Source organism: Podarcis pityusensis (assembly GCF_964106645.2).
Source record: "Podarcis pityusensis genome assembly, chromosome: 12".
Taxonomy (NCBI): Eukaryota; Metazoa; Chordata; class Lepidosauria; order Squamata; family Lacertidae; genus Podarcis; species Podarcis pityusensis.
The window spans coordinates 8,967,660-8,988,818 of NC_138037.1; the positions used below are offsets into that span (position 1 = coordinate 8,967,660).

Genomic DNA, 21,159 nt, shown 5'->3' on the forward strand with positions numbered 1-21,159 from the left:
CCCTCCCCTCTTTAAAAAAAATCAGAAATCTGCCCTCCTGTTACCACAAAATTTAAAAATATTTTATTTCATGCATTTGGGGAGGGAGAGAAGATAACAGCATTTAACAAAGTACATTCAACAATGTGCCCCACATGCCAAAACAGCAGTATCTCTTTTTTCTTCCTATCAACAAATCCTTCTAGAACTAATAATTTACAATATTTAAAATCATCCATACCATGTAGAGTATGAACATATCTCGAGGATAAAGCGCTTTAACAGTGGTATTTATACTATGATAAAGGTTTGCAAAGTGGGCAGTTTTACAACCAGGATTCAGCACGCAGCCCATGCCTCGTTCACGCTACGGTTTGGCAGTGTGTGATGCCCCATTGCTTTGTGGGACAATGTGACCCTTCTTATGTGCAAACGGATCTGGATGCGATGGGATCTTTTGAACTGGGATCCACCTGTTGAGTGCATGAACAGCGCAAAGGGGATATTGGCATTCTGCAAGCTAATTTCTCTTCAAGTGCTTGAGACCCTTTAAAAGCCTCTTCCTCCCCTTAGCTCAGACGCAAACAAATGGAAATGGATGGATACTTCATTTTTTCCTCAACTTGAGTCCAAAAATTAACCTCATAACTGTCTCACCCGTCCAGTTTTCAACGCTGAAGTTCGAGAACACTTGTTTCTAGAAATGAGTGCATATCCCTATATTGCATATCCATATATTACATTAAACTGCACGCGCAGTCCTGTTCTGAAAGGCATTCGTTCACATTTCAAGCTTCAGAACTGAATACATTGTTTTCCCTTTTAATTAAACCTCATTCCTAACAGGCTTTAATATTCCCCCGCTCCCCACAAAATAATGGGTAAGAATCCGTGTTAGTCATACTGCAGACCCACTGAAGTCAATGGAACTAAGCAATCACAAGTTAAGTTGGATTTCACCCAGTACAATTATTTATAGGTGTCTCAGAGGAGGCCATCTTGCTCCTGGTTATGTGGCAGCCAGGGTGGGGAATATCAGGCCAAATGTGGCCCCTGGGCTTCTTGGGTCAGGCCCTCGGAACTCTCCGTTATGCCTCTTGCTTGTCTGGATAGTAGAGAGGGAGGGTGTGTGTGTTGTGTAGAGAAACTAACCTAATACATAACGTACAAAATAAAATTTATGCTCTGCTCACTTTTGCCTGTGGCCTCCGTCGCCGCTGCCACGTGGCCCTTGGAAGGTTTCCCAGGGGGGAATGTGGCCCTCGGGCTCACAAAAAGGTCCACCAGCCCTGTATTCTAGCCTCAGAATGCAAAGAAGACACTTTTGTACCCAAAGCTATTGGTTTCCCTATGCACCATGTGGACAACAAGATAAAAAAGAACCCCAGAACTTGGGGTTACTTACTATCTATTTGGGGGGGGGGGTGAGAGGGAGTGAGAGCACTCATTTTGCAAAGTAAGAGAGTCACAGCCTCAGCAGTAGCTGGGCAGCAAAATAATAATAATATTAATGCACCAAGAAAGATCGTGAGCGTGGCTTGTAGTGGAAAGTCTGGTAGCTTTTCCTTTTGGGTGCAGCAAGACACTAAATGGCTCTTTGGTCCCTTCTAGCTGTTAGATCTGTGAGCATGTCTGCATTGTGAATTTAAACAACTTTCAATATGGGTTTTCCCCCCTGCCCTGGCTGCAGTAGCCTAGGAACTGTAGTTGTGTGGACAATTAAGGATCTGTAATTTTAGGTTTCCCAGATATGCAAAACCGCCACTTCCCCAACTTCTTGGCAGGAAGGTGCAACTGTTAATCCAGTTTCACACCAGCTTCAGAGATCTGCTTAAGGGCTGGATCTGTAAAGTTAGATATACAGTTTCACTCCTAACCCTTTTTTTCCTGTGCAAGGACAGACAACAAACAACAACGCCACAATCTATCTACATGATGACATAGTCTTTGGGATGAGATTGAAGTGCTTTCAAAAGCAGCCACCCCACCTTACACCTGGAACTTACCTCCTGATAGGCTATGCGCCTTTTGAACAAATCGAACAATTTGCTTCCCACCTCCCCTGCCTCAAACTTCTGTCTTATTCTCCCTTGTGAACCTGAATCGCTGCAAGAGATTTTGAAGATGAGAAAGCGAAGGTACCTGAGGAGGAAGGACTTCACAACTCTGTACATATAAACATGGAAGGGGAAAGGATGACATCAGTATATTGGTGACAAAGTCTGTGTATGCTATAGCAAGAGCCGCCAAAATAAGCAGGGGTGATCAATGTGCCAACTGGGGTAAAATCCTGTGTCATGAAATCCAGGTCAGCCCAGTGAAGACCATAAAGAAAAGAATTACCGTATTTTTTGCTCTATAAGACTCACTTTTCCCCTCCTAAAAAGTAAGGGGAAATGTGTGTGCGTCTTATGGAGCGAATACGGGCTGCGCAGCTATCCCAGAAGCCAGAACAGCAAGAGGGATTGCTGCTTTCACTGCGCAGCGATCCCTCTTGCTGTTCTGGCTTCTGAGATTCAGAATATTTTTTTTCTTGTTTTCCTCCTCCAAAAACTAGGTGTGTCTTGTGGTCTGGTGCGTCTTATAGAGCGAAAAATACGGTAGATTCCGCAAATGTGGAACAAGATAAAACTGCCTTGTGAGGAGATGGCTCTGTCAGAATCAGAGATGGAGAACCTGTGGCCCTCCGGATACTGTTGGACTCCGAATCCCATCATCTCTGACCAGGTTCACGTGGGGAGATGGGGAGTCCAAGCGCAAGTGGAGAGTCACGGGTTCCCATTCTCTGATTCAGAGCATCCGATATTCTGGCTCAACACTCCTTCAACTCATTTTAACCCTTGGATCTGCTCACACTTTTCAGAGGGCGAACTGAAGGCAAGAAGCAAGGCTAAGAAACTTGTGGTAAAATGAGCCACGTTTGGGTTCTCTGCCCTTCTTCATCCTCGGATAAGCAATCTCATACACAGGAACAGGGTTGTTTTTGCTTGGTGGTTCACAGTGCGACAGAGCACTCAGTATCCAATGAATGACTCAAAATAAGAGTTGGTATGACTGACAGAGCCTTTGATGCTGGTGTAGAGAGGGATCGGTTCCTCGCGGTATCAGTCCCGAGATACCAACCTCTGATTTTCCTGGGTGTGCGAATAAGGCCTTAGACACCATCTCGTGAAACTTGTGAACAGATCTTTTGGAAAGTAGGTCACGTTACAGCCCGGCCCAGGCAAAGCCTCTCCGCCTTTTGACATTTTCATCCTTCGGTATTAACATTTCCCCCAGCGCTCCCTGCGGAGCGAGAATGAAATCCAGATGGCAAGGGGTTAGAACTAGCAATCTGCAATCAAATTCTTCAGGGCAAGTGTTAATATATGGGGAAAAAAATAGCAACGGAGGAATCACGTCCCTTACAAAATGAAAACAGAAATTCGAATGAGAACTGACATACATACAGAGTCTGAGTGAACCTTCTCAAATCAAGAAAAGACCATTCTTTTCATGGACTAGTCTATTTTACCAGCTTACTGTAATTCCACTGCCTAGTTGAAACCGATTTTTGGAGTAGTACAGATAAAAAATAAATGAGTGGAATGCAATCACGCCCTCAGCCAGAGCTGGCTGAATCCCACTTATATTCAAACACATTGTGTCATCCAAAACAACTGATATCTGGCACAAAATTCGGCATCCAGACAATCTCTGCTTGTTTTAGTTTTTATGGCTGTAGAGGTGATCCGGAAAATGTGTGCCTTTGCCTAGTGAAATTTTAGGTGCTCAAAGGCACAGCCAGAATGTGGGGGTGGAAAGGAGCAGGGCTCCAGCGTCACGCTCCTCGTATTTCTACTGTGGGCAGCAGAAGACATCATGTAAACGAAGCAAAACATATGCAAAGAACACACATTTGCTTAAAATGCACAACTGACTTAGGCCACACAATACAGATTACACTTTGGAACACAATCTGTTTTGTTTGTTTTCTTTTTGTGGGGTGAGGAGATACTAAAAAAACCATAGCCATGGGATCTGCTGTTATTTGCCATGTTTCCAAAGGATTGCTAAACTGGCACTGAGCAACGTCGATCAACTCAGGAAGGAGATGACCAGATACAATTTTCTGTGACTGGCTGGTGGGACATCCTCTTGCGACTACAAATGAATATGAGGACATCCACTTGCAGGCTGCTGAACAGCCTTTCCTTATCAAGGTTCCTACCATTTTAATGCTCCTTAGCATGTACAGTGGTACCTCTGGATACGAACGGGATCCCTTCCAGAGCCCCGTTCGCATCTAGAAGCAAACCTAACTAGCGACGGCATGTCTGCGCACACGCATGTCGTTTTTCACCGCTTCTGCGCATGACGTTATTTTGAGCGTCTGCACATGTGCAAGCAGCGAAACCTGGAAGTAATGCGCTCAACCCGAAGCGCATTCAACCCGAGGTATGACTGTATATTCCCCTAAGCAATGCCTTTGGTGAAAAGTAGGGATGTCACCCAAATTAATCTTAGTTCAATTCTTCTAGGGGTTTAGTTGATTAGCCAACTAAACCCACATAAAAAAATGTGCATCTAAATAATCATTCCGAAGAAACGAGATAGAAAGATAGTACTTTCTTTGGTTTTAGAATATGTATAAATGTGCCACAACAGGCATCAACGTAGAAGAGGGAATGTTTCTTTTAAGACAGCACTTGACAGCTGTAGTTTGCAGAAGCGCTTCCATAAAAAGAAAATTATATATATAAAAAACCCTGCTGGCAATTAATGGGGGTGGGTGGGCACTTTTTAATCAATAAAAATAAACAACTGATTAATCCAATTGATCTGACAAAAGCTGCAACCCTGCACAGTGGCCTGGAAGGGGTTCCCATTGAATTTAAGACGACTTATCTCTAATGGCTAGGATTGCATTGCATATGTTGCAGCTCTGGTAGTAAATCATTTTGAAACATTACTTCCGCCTCAGGAAAATGTTTTTTTGAGAGCCTCCATTGCAAATAAGCAGGGCGGGGTCTTTAACGTGTAAACTGGCCCCTTACAATTGCACGAAGCAGAGCCAAGCGACAGCTTGTGGATTCATTAGCAACCTCCTGTTTAGGGTTCCGGGCAAGGGAATATATTGCAGAGACAGACTGCTGTGGTCTCCATCTCTGGGGATTTTAAACAATTATTTCTCTCCTAGGTGGGCTGGGTAGAACTGCTTCTCCTTTGGGTCCAAGGAAAAGATAGCTTTGCGGGAATCTTACAAGGTTCTACAATTCCCATAGTTTCATGTTTGACATGATCACTTTTGCAGTCATATCCCTGACTTGATAACTTTAGGATGGACTGTGGATACGTTTGCCCTCTGGATTATAATTGCCACCCAATATACAAAGGAATCCTCTTTGCTTTCTGCTCCCAACAGCCAAAGACAGTTCTATGTGCACCATAACTCTTCGCTTCTAGGACTTAGTAATGGCTTCTCCTTTTTCAAACAGAAGTAGATATGTGCCTTTGATCTTTTGTGCTGGGGATTTATTTCCACTGGCTTCACGCCATGCCTGCTTTTTTTAAGGGTTGCCAACCAGGTGACAAGCTAGTTCTACACAGCACCCGGCCCATTCTGCGGCTTTCAGCGCTTGTCTCCCGACAAGAGGCTGCCAAACAATCCTTCATTTTTTGTTCTTTCGCGGCTGATCAAGTCCGTGAGACCCTATCGGACACGTCACACAAGCAGATAATTCATTGGTGTTCGTAAGGCAAGATGTCCTTCCTTGCCAGCATCACCTCAGTTCCTCCCAATCCCTCCATCTCAGTGACCCATCAGCCCCCACAAAGCCAAGATGGCTGCAAGTACGCTTTGGAGACTTGGCAAGATGGACGCCGCCTGGCCAACAAGGCGTGATTGTCAGCAGCGCAGCAGATATGGCAGTAACCCAAACAGGAAATTGAGGCTGGATCTGGAAGTTTGCGGTTTTGGTCCTGTTGCTCAGCCCTCCGCGATGGTGTGAATCTTTGGTCCTTTCCCCGTCCCTCCCGATAACGGGAAGGTCTGCTAGAGGCTAAAGCTCACGAACGGGTGCCTCAGGAGGTCTTCTGCCGTGGGCCTTCTCTTCTCTTCCACAAAGATCAACTTGAGGAAGCTGCGGCAGTAGTCCGAGACGCCGTCTGGAAGCTGGGGCTTTGTGGGCTGCGTAGCGATCTTGAAAATGGCGGCCATGGCTTCAAATTCTGCCCAGGGTGGCTTCTCGGTCAGCATTTCCACCACGGTGCAGCCCACACTCCTGCAAGACGACGCCAAGGGGAAGGAAGGAATTAGGAAAGAAGAAAGGCTCTCTTACCCTCACAATTCATTGATTATTACATTTCAATCCAACCTTGCATGCAAAGGAGCCCAGGGCAGTAAACACAAACATGTTAATATTATATATAAATATATATATATATATATATACACACACACACACACACACACACACACCGTATTTTTCGCTCTATAAGACGCACCAGACCATAAGACGCACCTAGTTTTTGGAGGAGGAAAACAAGAAAAAATTATTCTGAATCTCAGAAGCCAGAACAGCAAGAGGGATCGCTGCGCAGTGAAAGCAGCAATCCCTCTTGCTGTTCTGGCTTCTGGGATAGCTGCGCAGTCTGCATTCACTCCATAAGACGCACACACATTTCCCCTTACTTTTTAGGAGGGAAAAAGTGAGCCTCGTAGAGCAAAAAATACGGTATTTCAAAACTCAATCAATCACACATATTATGGTTTTTATAGCATTTATATCAAGATACAAAATGCCTTAGGCGGTCCTATCTGATTTTTCCTCAAAACAACTCTGTGAGGAAAACCTGCCTGATAGAAAGTGATTCGGCTTGTTTCATCCATTGCCCAAAAGGAAGGTGGAAGTGAGAAGATTTGAAAATATTCTACCACGTGCAAGCCAAAGACTGTCACCAATACGTGTGAGTCCCATTTAATTTCCGTTCATTTGTAACTTTTCTTAAAAATCCAGCGCTTATTGTTGTAACAATCTTATTTAAACCACTTTGTGAGATCTGCCTGAAAACCGGTACATCAATACTCTAAATAAAATGACATTCACAATTATATACATTAGGAGATTCTAGCAATAACCCCACTCCTGCTACCCTTCCACCTCAGCAACCGAAACACATTTCTGGGATTAACTGAGATCTTACCACACGTCTGCTTTCCTTCCATATCCTTCCCCGCTGATCACCTCGGGGCTCATCCAGTATGGCGTCCCCGTGACGGACTTCATCCCTGTTCCAGACATACAGATGGTCTGAATGCGTTTGCTGGCACCAAAGTCTCCGAGTTTCACGTTCCCAGCAGAATCTCTCAATATGTTGGCACCTAAAGAAAGTAAGAAAAGAGCCCACTTCTGAAATAGAAGCTTAGTGGCAGAGCATCTTTGAGGATATGGTGGCACCATTCACACAGCGAAAGCTACCACAGAGATAGCAATGTTTTCAAAAGCAGGGGGTCCATGTCTTGGCTTCTGAAAAACCAGGGGTCTGCAGGACTTAGCTAATGGGGATCCTCTGGGCTAGATGGATCAATGGTCTAGCAGTCTTGCACTGTACAAAATGTTGAATATCTTGTTTAAATATTAGGGTTCATTATTGTTCAATCTTAAATAGCAGAGACATCACTTTGCCAACAAAGGCCCGTATAGTCAAAGCTATGGTTTTCCCAGTAGTGATGTATGGAAGTGAGAGCTGGACCATAAAGAAGGCTGATCACCGAAGAATTGATGCTTTTGAATTATGGTGCTGGAGGAGACTCTTGAGAGTCCCATGGACTGCAAGAAGATCAAACCTCTCCATTCTGAAGGAAATCAGCCCTGAGTGCTCACTGGAAGGACAGATCCTGAAGCTGAGGCTCCAATACTTTGGCCACCTCATGAGAAGAGAAGACTCCCTGGAAAAGACCCTGATGTTGGGAAAGATGGAGGGCACAAGGAGAAGGGGACGACAGAGGACGAGATGGTTGGACAGTGTTCTCGAAGCTACGGACATGAGTTTGACCAAACTGCGGGAGGCGTGGAAGACAGGAGGGCCTGGCATGCTCTGGTCCATGGGGTCACAAAGAGTTGGACACGACTAAACAACAACAAATTGTGGTCGTTGTTAATTAAATCTGTTGGTTGCTTTATCTTGCCCAAAGTGACCCAAGGTGACTTCCGGCCAACTAAAAAAACAAAACGGAAAACTCACAGGTACAACTAAACCTGGGGGAGGAAGGACAACAGTGAACCTTATGCATGGGTTCTGAACAAATATTTAACTTTCTTTGTACCAGAACCAGTGTTTTTGCAACATTACATGGCTGAGTCTTTCGCCCCACCTTCAACAATCAGAATGTTTGCTGGCATTTCTTAACATCAGTTTAACTCAGCTGGTTGGAGGTGGTTCTGGGCTCATGGTCAGTGGTATTATGTGTTGTTTTGCCCGCTGAGAGCATGCTTGCGGGTTGCAATAGGCCAGGCATAGGCAAACTCAGCCCTCCAGATGTTTTGGGACTACAACTCCCATCATCCCTATCTAACAGGACCAGTGGTCAGGGATGATGGGAGTCGTAGTCCCAAAACATCTGGAGGGCCTAGTTTGCCTATGCCTGCAATGCGCCCTTGGGGTTTATGCAAAATGTGCCTGCGCTGAATGGATTGGACTTCTTTGTCGCTTACAGTCAACGAGCTCACCTAAGCGAGCGGAACATTCCCCCTGGGATCTCCACCTACCTTTGATATCTCTGTGTACAATCATGTTGCTGTGCAGGTAGAAAACCCCTTGCAGGATCTGCCGTGTGTATTTCCGGGTCACGTTCTCGGTCAGGGCTCCGTAGGCTTTCAGCTGGTCTTTGATGGAACCCTAAAGAACACGGGGGAACAAACAAGGATCCGTTGGCTACTCTGGATAATGGAACCGTGTCATTTTATTAACGGCTCAAGCCATTTTGGTGAGGCTGGTCAAAAAGCAAGCTACATATCAAATAAGTAGCAACATTTCGAATCACAGAATCGTAGGGACCCCGAGGGTCAAATGCAAGCTGTCCCATACAGAGATCGAACTGGCAACCTTGGAGTTATTAGCTCACGCTCTAGCTAACTGAGCTATCTGCCAGGCATTTATGAAATGGAGAAGTGAACTATTAGCTGACAGGACTGAAGGATCCTTCTCGCACCTGCTGAAAAGGGGGATATTTTGCTGCAGTTTCCTCTGCTAAAGAGAGTTTAAATGCCAAGGGGAAGGGAACATACAGTACTCAATTAAAAATGGTTGTTGTTTTTTGATGTGGAAATTGTCTTAAAGTTACCTTAAACCACAGGACAATACTGAAGATTCCAAATACAGTGGTGCCTCGCAAGACGAAATTAATTCGTTCTGTGAGTTTTTTCGTCTTGCGAGTTTTTTCGTCTTGCGAAGCACGGTTTCCATTTTTTCAAAAAGATCTTCAAAAACCTCAAAAAAGGCTACCACACCGCGTGCTATGAGTTGCTCCTCGAAGTCAAGTCGCAACTGCACCTCTTCAAGCAATGCACCCTGTATTACTGTAACGGTTTTAAGAAAAAGGAAACAAACTTGCAAGACGTTTCCGTCTTGCGAAGCAAGCCCATAGGGAAATTCGTCTCGCGAAGCAACTCAAAAAACCAAAAACTCTTTGGTCTTGCGAGTTTTTCGTCTTGCGAGGCATTCGTCTTGCAAGGTACCACTGTACTAGCTGCATTCCTCCCACCGTAAATGAAGCATACTGACATTTTAACACACATAGGTGTGCAAACTGCGTTTTCTTTTTCCCCGAAAGCATATTGAAAACATTTCAAAAGAGATGCAAAATTGCTTTGGGAAACCACTGAGGAAGGGAAGGGGCCATGACATCACGAACACTGGCCAATCAGTGGCTTCCAAACCACCTCAGCCTGTATAAAATATTATATCTTTTCGCAGTTTATATCAGCTGTCAGGCTCCGATCTCTATGTAACATGTCTCCAAACAGGAGTACGTTCAAAATTATTTCAGGAAAGCAGGGGCACAGTCCACGTGGGCTGCAAGAAAAGGTTTGTTGGTCGAAGGAAGACGAGCAACACAGAGAGCGCCGGTTTTAGGGCAGTGCAGAAATTTCCCTTCCCTTTTCGAGTTGAGGAGGCGCAAAATAACAACAACAACTTCTGTTTTTTTTGTAATAATGTGAAGTTTCAATGAGCCTGTTGGGCAGACCCGTAACGAAAGCAACTGTGCCAAAAGGAATTATTGTGGAAATAAGCAGTATTTAGAGGGGAGAGGCACCAGATTTTGTCCTCCCCAGCCGAAGCCGGGCTCAGAGCGGCTAACATAAAATGTTTAACAAATTAACATAAAATCAGACAATCAATTAAAATACAACCTAAAATCAGATCAGGATCAGAATAAAATCCAATCAGATGGCAACCCGCAGATTAGGGTTGGGGACCTTAAATGCTCACCAGGCCCAACTGTTTGTGCTGGACTTATATGGGCCTGTGAGAAAAATTGGGAGACCACTTTCATGCAAGTTCTTACGAAAGGGGAGAGGGAGTCAGACTGAACCCCGACCAAAGGCCTGGCGGAACAGCTCTGTCTTGCAGGCCCTGCGGAAAGATATCAAGTCCCGCAGGGCCCTTGTCTCTTGTGACAGAGCGTTCCACCAGATTGGAGCCACAGCCAAAAAAGCCCTGGCTCTAGTTGAGGCCAGCCTAACCTCTCTGTGGCCTGGGACCTTCAGGATGTTCAGGATATGACCAAAGTCTGCTCCTGGGACACTGTAGAAGGGATGGAAAGGGAAAATAAGGAAGGTGGACAACAATTTGGAGTTTGTTAGAGAACTCCATGACCTTTACAAAAATGCCCATGCAGGCTGACTTACCCCTGGCATGTATTCCACGAAGATGGACAGCTTTCTTTCCTCGGCGTCCCGCAAGCAACCATAATACTGGACGATCCGCTCGTGGCGGAGGGTTTTGAGCAGCTGGATCTCGCATTCCAAGGCATTCACCTCCTGCAGAAAGACAGAAGCAGTTGCAGGTGGAAGAGGAAGGGGCCGTGGCCATAGCTAGTTGTTCTGGGGTGCAGGGCACGGATGGTGTTCGTGCAAGATTGGGCCTAATGTCCTTCAAACCCCGACGGTCCCTGAAATGTTGAGCAGCACGGCAAGGAACAGGCGTGGGCTTCCCAAAATAGAAGACGGTTTCTCCGTGCTAACTGGATTCACACAATCGCTTCCTTCTCCCAATATGAAGCCCCAACAGATAGGGGAGAAAATAATAAGAGCATCCTGAAGATCAGAAAACCCAAACGGTCCACCTTGCTTCAGCATCCTGTTCTCAGTCAGGTATCTCTGAGAAGCTCACATGCAGAACATGTTTGTTCCCAACACATGGTGTTGAGAGGTCCATTGCTTCAAAGCTGTTTATTATTATTATTATTATTATTATTATTATTACTACTACTACTACAGTGGACGCTTGGGTTGCGAACGTGATCCATGCGGGAGGCACGTTCGCAACCCACAGCATCCGCATCCTCGCACATGCGGGTTGCGATTTGGTGCTTCTGCACATGCGCAAAGCACGATTTAGTGCTTCTGCGCATGCGTGAGCGCTGAAACCCGGAAGTAACCTGTTCTGGTACTTCCGGGTTTCGGCGCATCCATAACCCGAAAACGCACAGCCTGAAGCATCTGTAACCTGAGGTATGACTGTATTATTATTGTTGTTGTTGTTGGCAATGGCCAATTTGCACGGGAATTACATTCCAGACCAATGTCAGTGGGGCCCTTGCAAGGCCACCCCATCCCATTCCGCCCCTTTTTTGTGACATTTTCGGGTCACTTCCGGGGCCGGCGTGATGCGCACGGTCACACACATATCGGACGCACCTAAAACATTCCCTGCCTGTACAGTGGTACCTTGGTACTTTAATGGCTTGGCTCCCAAACAAGTCAACTCCCAAACGCCACAAACCCAGAAGTAAGCTTTCCGGTTTGAGGGTGTTTTTCGGAAGCCGAACATCGGACGCGGCTTCCGGTTGAGTCCAGGAAGCTCCTGCAGCCAATCGGAAGACGCACCTTGGTTTTCGAACAGTTTCGGGAGTTGAACGGACTCCCGGAATGGATTAAGTTCGAGAAACAAGATACCACTGTAGTGAGATTTTCATAAACGGCCCTTCATCCAAAGATCCGAGGGTGCTTCGCAGCGGAAAAATACAAAATGAGAACGCACAATACACAATAAAACAATTAACTCCTCCTCTATTAAGCTGCCATGTCTAAGAAATATGGACACATCTATCCTCGACTTTTCACTGCAAAAGCAAGCACAAAGAACCAGGGTGCGCAATCTCTCTGCGCTTCCTCGTTGATATCCCAAGTCCTTCTCAATTGCTTATGACCCCTTATTGCCCCCTTCAGACCTTCCTGCCCCACAGAGGAACAAACACACACACACGTTAATTTGGGAAGGGGGGGAGAGTTCACACTGCGTCTTATCTGGTCCACATACTCACTTTGCTTGTCTCTTGGCTGTCAGGGTCAAAGGGCACCTGCTTTACAGAGAGCTCCCGGCCAGTGTCGACGTCGTAGCAAAGGTAGACCTCCCCAAAGGCACCTCGGCCCAGCAGCTTCCCAAGTCTCCAGTTCACTGGGGCCTGCAGCGCTACAAGGGAGGCAGAAACCAATGTCAGGGAGGGGTGGGGAGAAAGGCTTGAGACACCCTTGGTCTCCACACCAGTGCAGCCATCACTGTGTCAAAGAGTTGCAAAGTCTGCATTTTTTCCGCTTGCACATAATATGATGGCACCTTCAGAACACCAGTTTTCATTTCGAACAAAACCCGAAGATACCTGCCTCTTTCTGAGCACAAGAGGGAAGCAAGCCCCCAGTTTTGATTCAGGGGGGAAAAACACCAGTTCCTGAATTGTCAAAAAATTTGGCAGGGTGGCATTGCTGTAGCCTTTCTGACTCCAGGGGGTCTGCGAAGCTGCAATTACGATCCCAAGCCTGATATTTCATACACTGTGCAACTGGGGACTCTCCAAGCCAAACACAGCTGTGGCCTGCCTGGCGCTTGACAACGCTCCTGTTACTGCAAAAAACCTTCCCTTCCAAAAACAGCCAGACCTAAAGGGTTCTGGAGTCCTTTAATGGTTCACCATAGATGGGGTAGGGACGCGGGTGGCGCTGTGGGTTAAACCACAGAGCCTAGGACTTGCTGATCAAAAGGTCAGCAGCTCGAATCCCTGCGATGGGGTGAGCTCCCATTGCTCAGTCCCTGCTCCTGCCAGCCTAGCAGTCTGAAAGCACGTCAAAGTGCAAGTAGATAAATAGGTACCACTCCGGTGGGAAGGTAAACGGCGTTTCCGTGCGCTGCTCTGGTTCGCCAGAAGCGGCTTCGTCATGCTGGCCACATGACCCGGAAGCTGTACGCCGGCTTCCTCGGCCAATAAAGCAAGATGAGTGCCGCAACCCCAGAGTCGGTCACCACTGGACCTAATGGTCAGGGGTCCCTTTACCTTTATAGATGGGGTGCATTCTGCCGCCCCAGGAGTTTGCAGGGACTTTTTTGTTCCCTGTGACAACTGGTGGATCCCTCTAGCCAAGTACTACCAATGGAAGTTTTCCAGCAAACTCACAACGCAGGGGTTGGAAACCCATGGCCCTCCAGATAATGTTGGGATTCCGACTCCCATCAGCCCCAGCCACTGGGACAAATCCTGAGGGATGATGGGAGTTGCAGTTCAACAACATCTGGAAGGCACCAGGTTCCTTTCCTTTGCAGTGAAGCAATCCCTTCAAGGCCAGCTCACTTTGCTTTTTGAATTTAAGAACAAGACAAAACAAAACCCTCTTTGCTGGCAAAATGCAGTTCTGCTCTATGTTAACATCTCTGTGGGAGCACTAAGTTTCTGTGAATTTGGCAAAATGCAGACCCCCCTACAGATCACGTTCGCCCACCTCAACGGGCACGAAAGATCTTCACAATCTGAACAGCCTTTAAATGTGATTGCCTTGGAATGTTCATTACATTACGCAATTGCATCGGAATGTTTATCCTATTTGTCATGAACTGATAGGTTCAAATGATTGGCAGTTTGCTTGACGGGGACTTTAAAATGTTCTAGCAGGCCATGTAATCAAAATGAGAGTCATTTGCTGGGTTGCCATGCTATGCTTCGAAATGGTTGAGTGTCTCATCATTACTGAAACAGAACATTGATTGGCTTTTTCGTTTCGCTGGAAAATTTGCAGCGTGCAAATTCAAGGAACAAATAATAATAAATAAATAACCAGGCGTCCTGCAAGCTACGCCCTGATTTCTCCGCAGTCCAAGCGTTGGTTATTCAAGTCGGCATTCAGTTTTGCCAATGAGGCACAGAGCAAGGCAAGGTTTCGCAAACTTGGCTTTCCAGTTGTTGGTTTTTTTTTGGACTACAATTCCCATCATCCCTGACCGCTGCTCCTGCTAGCTAGGGATGATGGGAGTTGTAGTCCAGCAACAGCTGGAGACTGATGTTTGGGAAACCCTGGATTAGGGAAGGCCCTTCCTAGCCCACCCCCCCAACAGCCCCTTCGCTGGGGGGCCCACTTACTGTTCCTCGTCTTGGCTGGAGAGGAGCCGAAACCTTGGAATATCTTGTCGCAGTTGTGCCACCACTTGTTTCCCCCGCGTTCCTCGTACCGCAAGGTGACAAGCTTGTTGTCTCCGTTGAAGCTTTTCGTCCTGCTGGACGGCATGATCTGGAAGAGGTTCTCCGGCGGCGCGTAACTCCTGGGGAAAGTTCTCCGGCCTTTCGGGGCAGGAAGAAGAAGAAGAAGTGTTTGGATTCGATATCCCGCTTTATCACTACCCGAAGGAGTCTCAAAGCGACTAACATTCTCCTTTCCCTTCCTCCCCCACAACAAACACTCTGTGAGGTGAGTGAGGCTGAGAGACTTCAGAGAAGTGTGACTAGCCCAAGGTCACCCAGCAGCTGCATGTGGAGGAGCGGAGACGCGAACCCGGTTCACCAGATTACAAGTCCACTGCTCTTAACCACTACACCACACTGCTTCCGACTGCCTTTTGGCTTAAGTGAAGCTGCAAGTGGGTACAGTGCATGGCGAATGCATGCCGAGCTCTGCATCAGTGAGGAAGCTGCCTTACACCGAGTCAGACCACCAGCCCATCTAGTCTGAATATTGTCTACACTGACTGGCAGCATCTCTCCAGAGAGGGTGACTTTTCCAGTTCTATCTCGAAATACTAGGAACCGACACCTGGGCCCAACCATTTGCATGCAGAGGATGATGATGATTGGGTGGCGCTCTGGGTTAAACCACAGAGCCTAGGACTTGCTGATCAGAAGGTCGGCGGTTCGAATCCCTGCGACAGGGTGAGCTCCCGTTGCTCAGTCCCAGCTCCTGCCAACCTAGCAGTTCGAAAGCACGTCAAAGTGCAAGTAGATAAATAGTTACTGCTCCGGCGGGAAGGTAAACGGCGTTTCCGTGCACTGCTCTGGTTCACCAGAAGCGGCTTAGTCATGCTGACCACATGACCCGGAAGCTGTACGCCAGCTCCCTTGGCCAATAAAGCGAGATAAGCACCGCAACCCCAGAGTCGGCTATGACTGGACCTAATGGTCAGGGGTCCCTTTACCTTTACTATACCCACTCTGGGAGGCTCCCAACAGAATATTAAGAATATGAAGAACAAAATAAAGCATCAAACATTAAAAACTTCCCTAAAGAAGGCTGCCTTCAGGTGTCTTTTTAGAAAAGTCAGATATTTGTCTATATCCTTGACATCTGGTGGGAGGGCGTTCCACAGGGCAGGCGCCACTACCGAGAAGGCCCTCTGCCTGGTTCCCTGTAACCTCACTTCTCGCAGGGAGCGAACCGCCAAAAGGCAGTCAGAGCTGGACCTCAGTGTCTGGGCTGAATGGTGGGGGTGGAGATGCTCCTTCAGGTCTACTGGGCCAGGGCTGTTTAGGGCTTTAAAGCTCAGCACCAACACTTTGAATTGTGCTCGGAAACGTACTGGGAGCCAATGCAGGTCTTTCAGGACCTGTGTAATGTGGTCTTATATGGTGTTATATGCAGTGCTTCTTTTTTTAAAAAAATGTTTATGGGTACTCTCTCATTTCAAGTCAAGAAAATCACCATTTTATAGTTCAAATGGGGGGAAATAAGTACAGTAAATGGACAAAAGTTCAAAGATTCACAAAATGTTTAGGGGTATGCGTATCCCTGCGTCCCTACAGAAAAAAGCACTGGTTGTATGGAAGGATGTGCTCATGTACTCAGCTACAGGCCTTTCCTAGTGCGGATCAGGCAGGGTCCACCACCTGGAGTAGACAACAATGTGGTCTACTCACATTGACGCCACGTTGGGGAAGGAAAGCTATTACAGTGGTGCCTCGCAAGACGAATAGAATCCGTTCCGCGAGTCTCTTCGTCTTGCGGGTTTTTTTGTCTTGCGAAGCAAGCCCATTAGCGGTTTAGCGGATTAGCGCTACAGTATTAGCGTCTTAGCAGGCTTAGCGGATCAGCTGATAAGCGGCTTAGCGATCAGCTGTTAAGCGGCTTAGCGATCAGCTGTTAAGCGGCTTAACGATCAGCTGATAAGCGGCTTAGCCATCAGCTGATAAGCGGTTTAACGGCTTGGGAAAAAGGGGGGGGGAAGGAAAAAAACCCCGCAGGAACTCGCAAGACATTTTCGTCTTGCAAAGCAAGCACATAGGAAATTCGTTTTGCGAAGCACCTCCAAAACGGAAAACCCTTTCGTCTAGCGGGTTTTCCGTCTTGCGAGGCATTCGTCTTGCGGGGCACCACTGTATTTGGTGCCCACCTTATAGGGACCCCACCCTGAACGGCACCCCTCTCCAGAGCTCGAGAGCCAGTGTGCTCAACGCAGCTGCAACAAGCCCAATTCCGGTTCCCAGTTTCTGCCCAAGACACCCACCAAGCTGCCGTCTGCACCCTTCCCCTCAAAAACCCATCGATTTAAACAGCCTTACCGTCATTGTAGTCCTTGCGGCTCTGGGACAGGTGATACTGCCTTGGAAAAGTCCCTCCCTTGCCAAATCTCTCGCAAAACGGGATGTCAAAATCTGGCAAAAGTACAGAAATGATACTTGCATTTAGTTCCTCTCCCCATGCTTTGCCCACAACACTCTTGCATAATAAAAATCCAAGATGGCAGCACTTACGTTAAGATTGTACACGGTCATGTTGAGATATTGGATCATGTTTTGGGTTGAACTAAGAGCAGAACAACAAACTCTGGCCACAGCTGCACCTTGCATTTAAAGCAGTACCATACCGCTTTAAGCAACTACGGTTTCCCCCAAAGGATTCTGGGAAGTATAGTTCGTGAAGGGTACTGAGAGTTGTTAAGAGATCCCTATTCGCCTCACACATCTACAATTCCTAGAGTTGTTGATCCCTCTTCCTAGGGAAGTCTGAGAATTGTAGCTCTGTGAGGGGAACAGGGATCTCTTAGCGTAAGGTTACCAGATTTTTTCTGTCTTGGCACCCATAACAAGCCACACCTCCCAGGATGCTTTGGGGGAAACCACGCCCATTATAGTGGCATCATAGTGATTTAAACGTAAGGTGCAGACAGGGTCTCTGGATTCTTTTTGCAGATTTTGTTGTTGCTGCTGCTGCTCCTCCAAGCTGCTTTTGTCAAGAGGGGAAAGGGCTAAGAAATTACACGAGGGCCCCTCGAGGAAAATATATCTGTGGAAAAAACTGGGGGAAGTGTGGCTTCACCCTAAACTCAAATTCCGCCTTCTACGTGCCACATTTAATTGATGCAAGAATGCTGCAATGATAGCCAACTGCCTTTCCAAGGCATGACGGATGGTTCAAATGAAAGCAAGGAATGTGTGCGTGCTTGATGAAAAATAATCATTTTGCATATATATGCACACACACACACATACACCACAGATCACCAAAACGGATGCAACTCGAGGGCTATCTGCTGGCACAACATTAACCAGGCGGCAAATCTCAAAGGTATATTGTTGCAAAAAGTTTATCTCTGGGTTCACCGTCTTCCGCTGCCCAATTTTCCACTGCCGCACTTTTAACTCAGTCAAAAACCCTCCACTCACTGGCCTCACAAAGCAACTACTCAATGGTTACCCCTTTAGAGTCAGGTTTCCCAAACTTGAGTCTCCAGCTGTTTTGGGACTACAACTCCCATCATCCTGAGCTTGCAAAATCAGTGGTCAGGGATGATGGGAATTGTAGTCCAAAAACAGCTGGAGACCCCAGTTTGGGAAACCCTGCTTTAGAGCCAAGGGGGCTTTCCTCCCACCCCCTTCTAGGAGCAGAGCATGTAGCGATGGTCACACAATCAGCGTGAACAGCAAGCCAGGGAAGGGGCCTACAAAGCCCGCCACATCCTCAAGGCTCTGACGAACGGCCTTTTAAAGGGAAATCTGAGCGCTGCGACCCAGGGGGCATATTAAGACTTCACAGGATCCCTTGGCCTTATTTGACGCTCGACTTCCATGCCTCAGCCCAGCGGCACCTCCGCAAGCCAAACATTGTCTTTTCATCCTCTGGGCCCCTTGCCACGCATTCATTTTTTAATAGCAGAGGTCACTACGATGCAGCAATGATGAAATTTTCCGTGATTTCACCAGCTGCACATGTGCGCTGAAGCAAAGGCTTCTCAAACCAGAGCTCTGCGAGTTAACGTGTGTGATTTTGAAGTTCTCCATCTTGCAAAACGCCCGTTCTCTGGGTACGCTTGCCCAGCAGTGCAACTGCCCAATTTTTACCACAGCTCCATCTCTCTGGCTTCTCAGGGCTCTAGTCCTCAAGTAATTTGTTATCTATCTACGTGGGCACTTTGCATACTGCTGAATTGCAGTAACCTATAAGCAGCGCACAGTAAAGCCACTTCCGCCCTTTGGAGGAGGTGGAGTTGCGGGCTTCACGGCCCCACCACTAGCCCCGTGCGATTGGGGGGGATTCCCGGCCGTGTCACCCCCCAGCCAGCCAATCAGCTGGCTCTGGGGGCGTGGCCTGCTCTATTTAACGCAGGTGCGGCTGGGGATCTCCCTCTTTTCCCGCCTACCAGCTGTTCCTGTTTTCCCACCCTCCCGCCCTATAAGGTTTTCGTTCCTTGACCTTGCTATGGACCTTGGTTGGTCGCCATTGAGGGGCAAATTGGCGCCAGCCACTTGGTTTTCACCTACCTCGTAGCAAATCGTCACAACTTTCTTGGTATTGGCGGTTAGGCATTGGTATTGCTCTGTAGATGGAAGAGGGGAGGAAGCGCCATCACCTGCCCCACATATTGAAGGGTCGTCCGGTAAAGGATTCCGTGGGGCATGGCCCTGTCCGAAGCCTAGGGAGGTTAGGGCCTAAGGCACACCCCCTATCAGTGACCACGGGGGAGTTCCTAGTTGATGCGCATCAGCAGGACTCCCTCTACTGGTGGTTAACCCTTCCCGGACTTTTAGCGGATGGGCTGGAGTCAGATATAGTCGATTAGATCCAATGCCTAAGCCAATACCGCTCATCACCTGTAACCAATAAAGTTGTGGCCCTATTTAGCCCATTAACCGTAATAATTGTGTCATAATTTCCACTGATGGAGACGGGAACTCGCCACGCAAGATGAACAAATACAACAGAATCAGAAATGATTCTTCAGTACGGGCCTAAAGTTCAGCAGGGAGTGGGTTCCACAAAACTGTGCCAACAAAACGGAACTGGCGGATATGAGCTGAGCATGCAAGACTTCAAGGATCAGGTAGGGATATAAGAGACCAGACTTTCCAAGGAAAAACATGGAATGGCATCATTGCACTCAAGGACTTCTCACAGTCTAGCCTTCAGCAGTCTCATGAGATTCTCAGGGTATCTCCAGGGATGTTGGAAATGGAAACAGGAGCAGAAATTTCCACAATTTGCATGTTTGCCTGAGGTCAGGAACACAAGCGAAGACAAGCAGCACTCGCTGTCACTTTTTTTGTTGGTCCGTGAATGTTGCATTTAAACAATGAGAATTATGTACCACCATTCGTCACAAGATCTCAGGGTGGTTCACAAGACAAAAATACAAGCAAAAATAAAAATAGTTAAAACAAAAACAACCCCCCTCTCCCAAGAAATTATAACGTTTTCTGAATTGTCCTGATGTTTCCCTTCCACCAAAATGCAATGGAGTTAATTACGTGATTAATTGCATTCGTTTTGGCCACAGCAGCTAGCGAGATAAGTGACATAGTTTGGGCAGAAGCCAAACTGCAATGGAACAGAAACAGCGCTGATTGCAACCAACGTAGGTTGGGGTGGAAATTGCTGCCTCTGTACATCCCTAGAGACCTCTCTTGGCGACAGTATACAATGCTGGTTCAGAGAAACTTACCTAGGCAATCAAGGCTGTCTTTGTCCCTTCTTGAAATAGGTGCTTGGCTAAAGGGGGGACTGCATGAAGAGAAAGAGGTGCATTAGACCCAGTGATGTAGCCCTGGTCTTCAGCATCATTTATTCTAATACAACTATCGCCAAAACAATAGTAAAGCTTTGCATTTATATTGCGCTTTTATTGCAACCCAAACCTCATGGCTTCCAAATGTTTTGGACTATATAACTCACATCATCCCTGACCATTGGTCACACTGGCTGGGGACAATGGGAGCTGTAGTCAATAACATCTGGAAAAACACTGCCTGAGAGCAGGGGTCTCCAACATTTTTAGGGCCCAGGGCAAATCTGGAAATCTATGAAACTGTTGTGGGTACGTCAAATATATATATATGTACCCATTTCAGAGAAGGAAAGCTGGTGATGCTCGCCAAACATTGCCATGCACACTTCAAACAGGACCGCAATACCTCAAGGACCGCCTCTTCCCATATGAACCTACCTGGACCCTGAGATTATGTTCTGAGGTCCTTTTTCACGTGCCTCCTCCTTGAGAGGTCCAGAGGATGGCAACAGGGCCTTCTCTGCGGTGGCTCCCCATCTATGGAATGCTCCCCCCAGGGAAGTTCGCCTGGCGCCTTCATTATACACCTTTAGGCGCCAGGCAAAAATGTTCCTTTTAAACCAGGCCTTTGGTATTGACATCCAACACCCTTTTAGAATGTGGCTTTTGGGGGGGGGATATTGGGTTACTGCTTTTGGTTTGATTTTGTATGTTGTGGTCTTG

The 21,159-nt window shown here is 47.1% G+C and overlaps 1 protein-coding gene across 1 annotated transcript in view; it reads right to left on the bottom strand.

The window, feature by feature from the left end:
- Positions 1 to 40: 40 nt before the first annotated feature.
- The window catches only part of LOC308459058 (mitogen-activated protein kinase kinase kinase 3-like), a 118,147-nt gene continuing 97,028 nt past the window's right edge, over positions 41 to 21,159 (bottom strand). Inside the window, exons 10-17 of the mRNA XM_080974116.1 lie at positions 20,374 to 20,432; positions 16,997 to 17,089; positions 14,591 to 14,788; positions 12,509 to 12,657; positions 10,872 to 11,003; positions 8,730 to 8,859; positions 7,165 to 7,342; positions 41 to 6,242 (exon numbers count right to left, since the gene is read on the bottom strand). Of these exons, the coding sequence (XP_080830242.1) occupies positions 6,014 to 6,242; positions 7,165 to 7,342; positions 8,730 to 8,859; positions 10,872 to 11,003; positions 12,509 to 12,657; positions 14,591 to 14,788; positions 16,997 to 17,089; positions 20,374 to 20,432 (1,168 nt within the window). The 3' untranslated portion in view covers positions 41 to 6,013. The remainder of the gene's footprint in view (positions 6,243 to 7,164; positions 7,343 to 8,729; positions 8,860 to 10,871; positions 11,004 to 12,508; positions 12,658 to 14,590; positions 14,789 to 16,996; positions 17,090 to 20,373; positions 20,433 to 21,159) is intronic.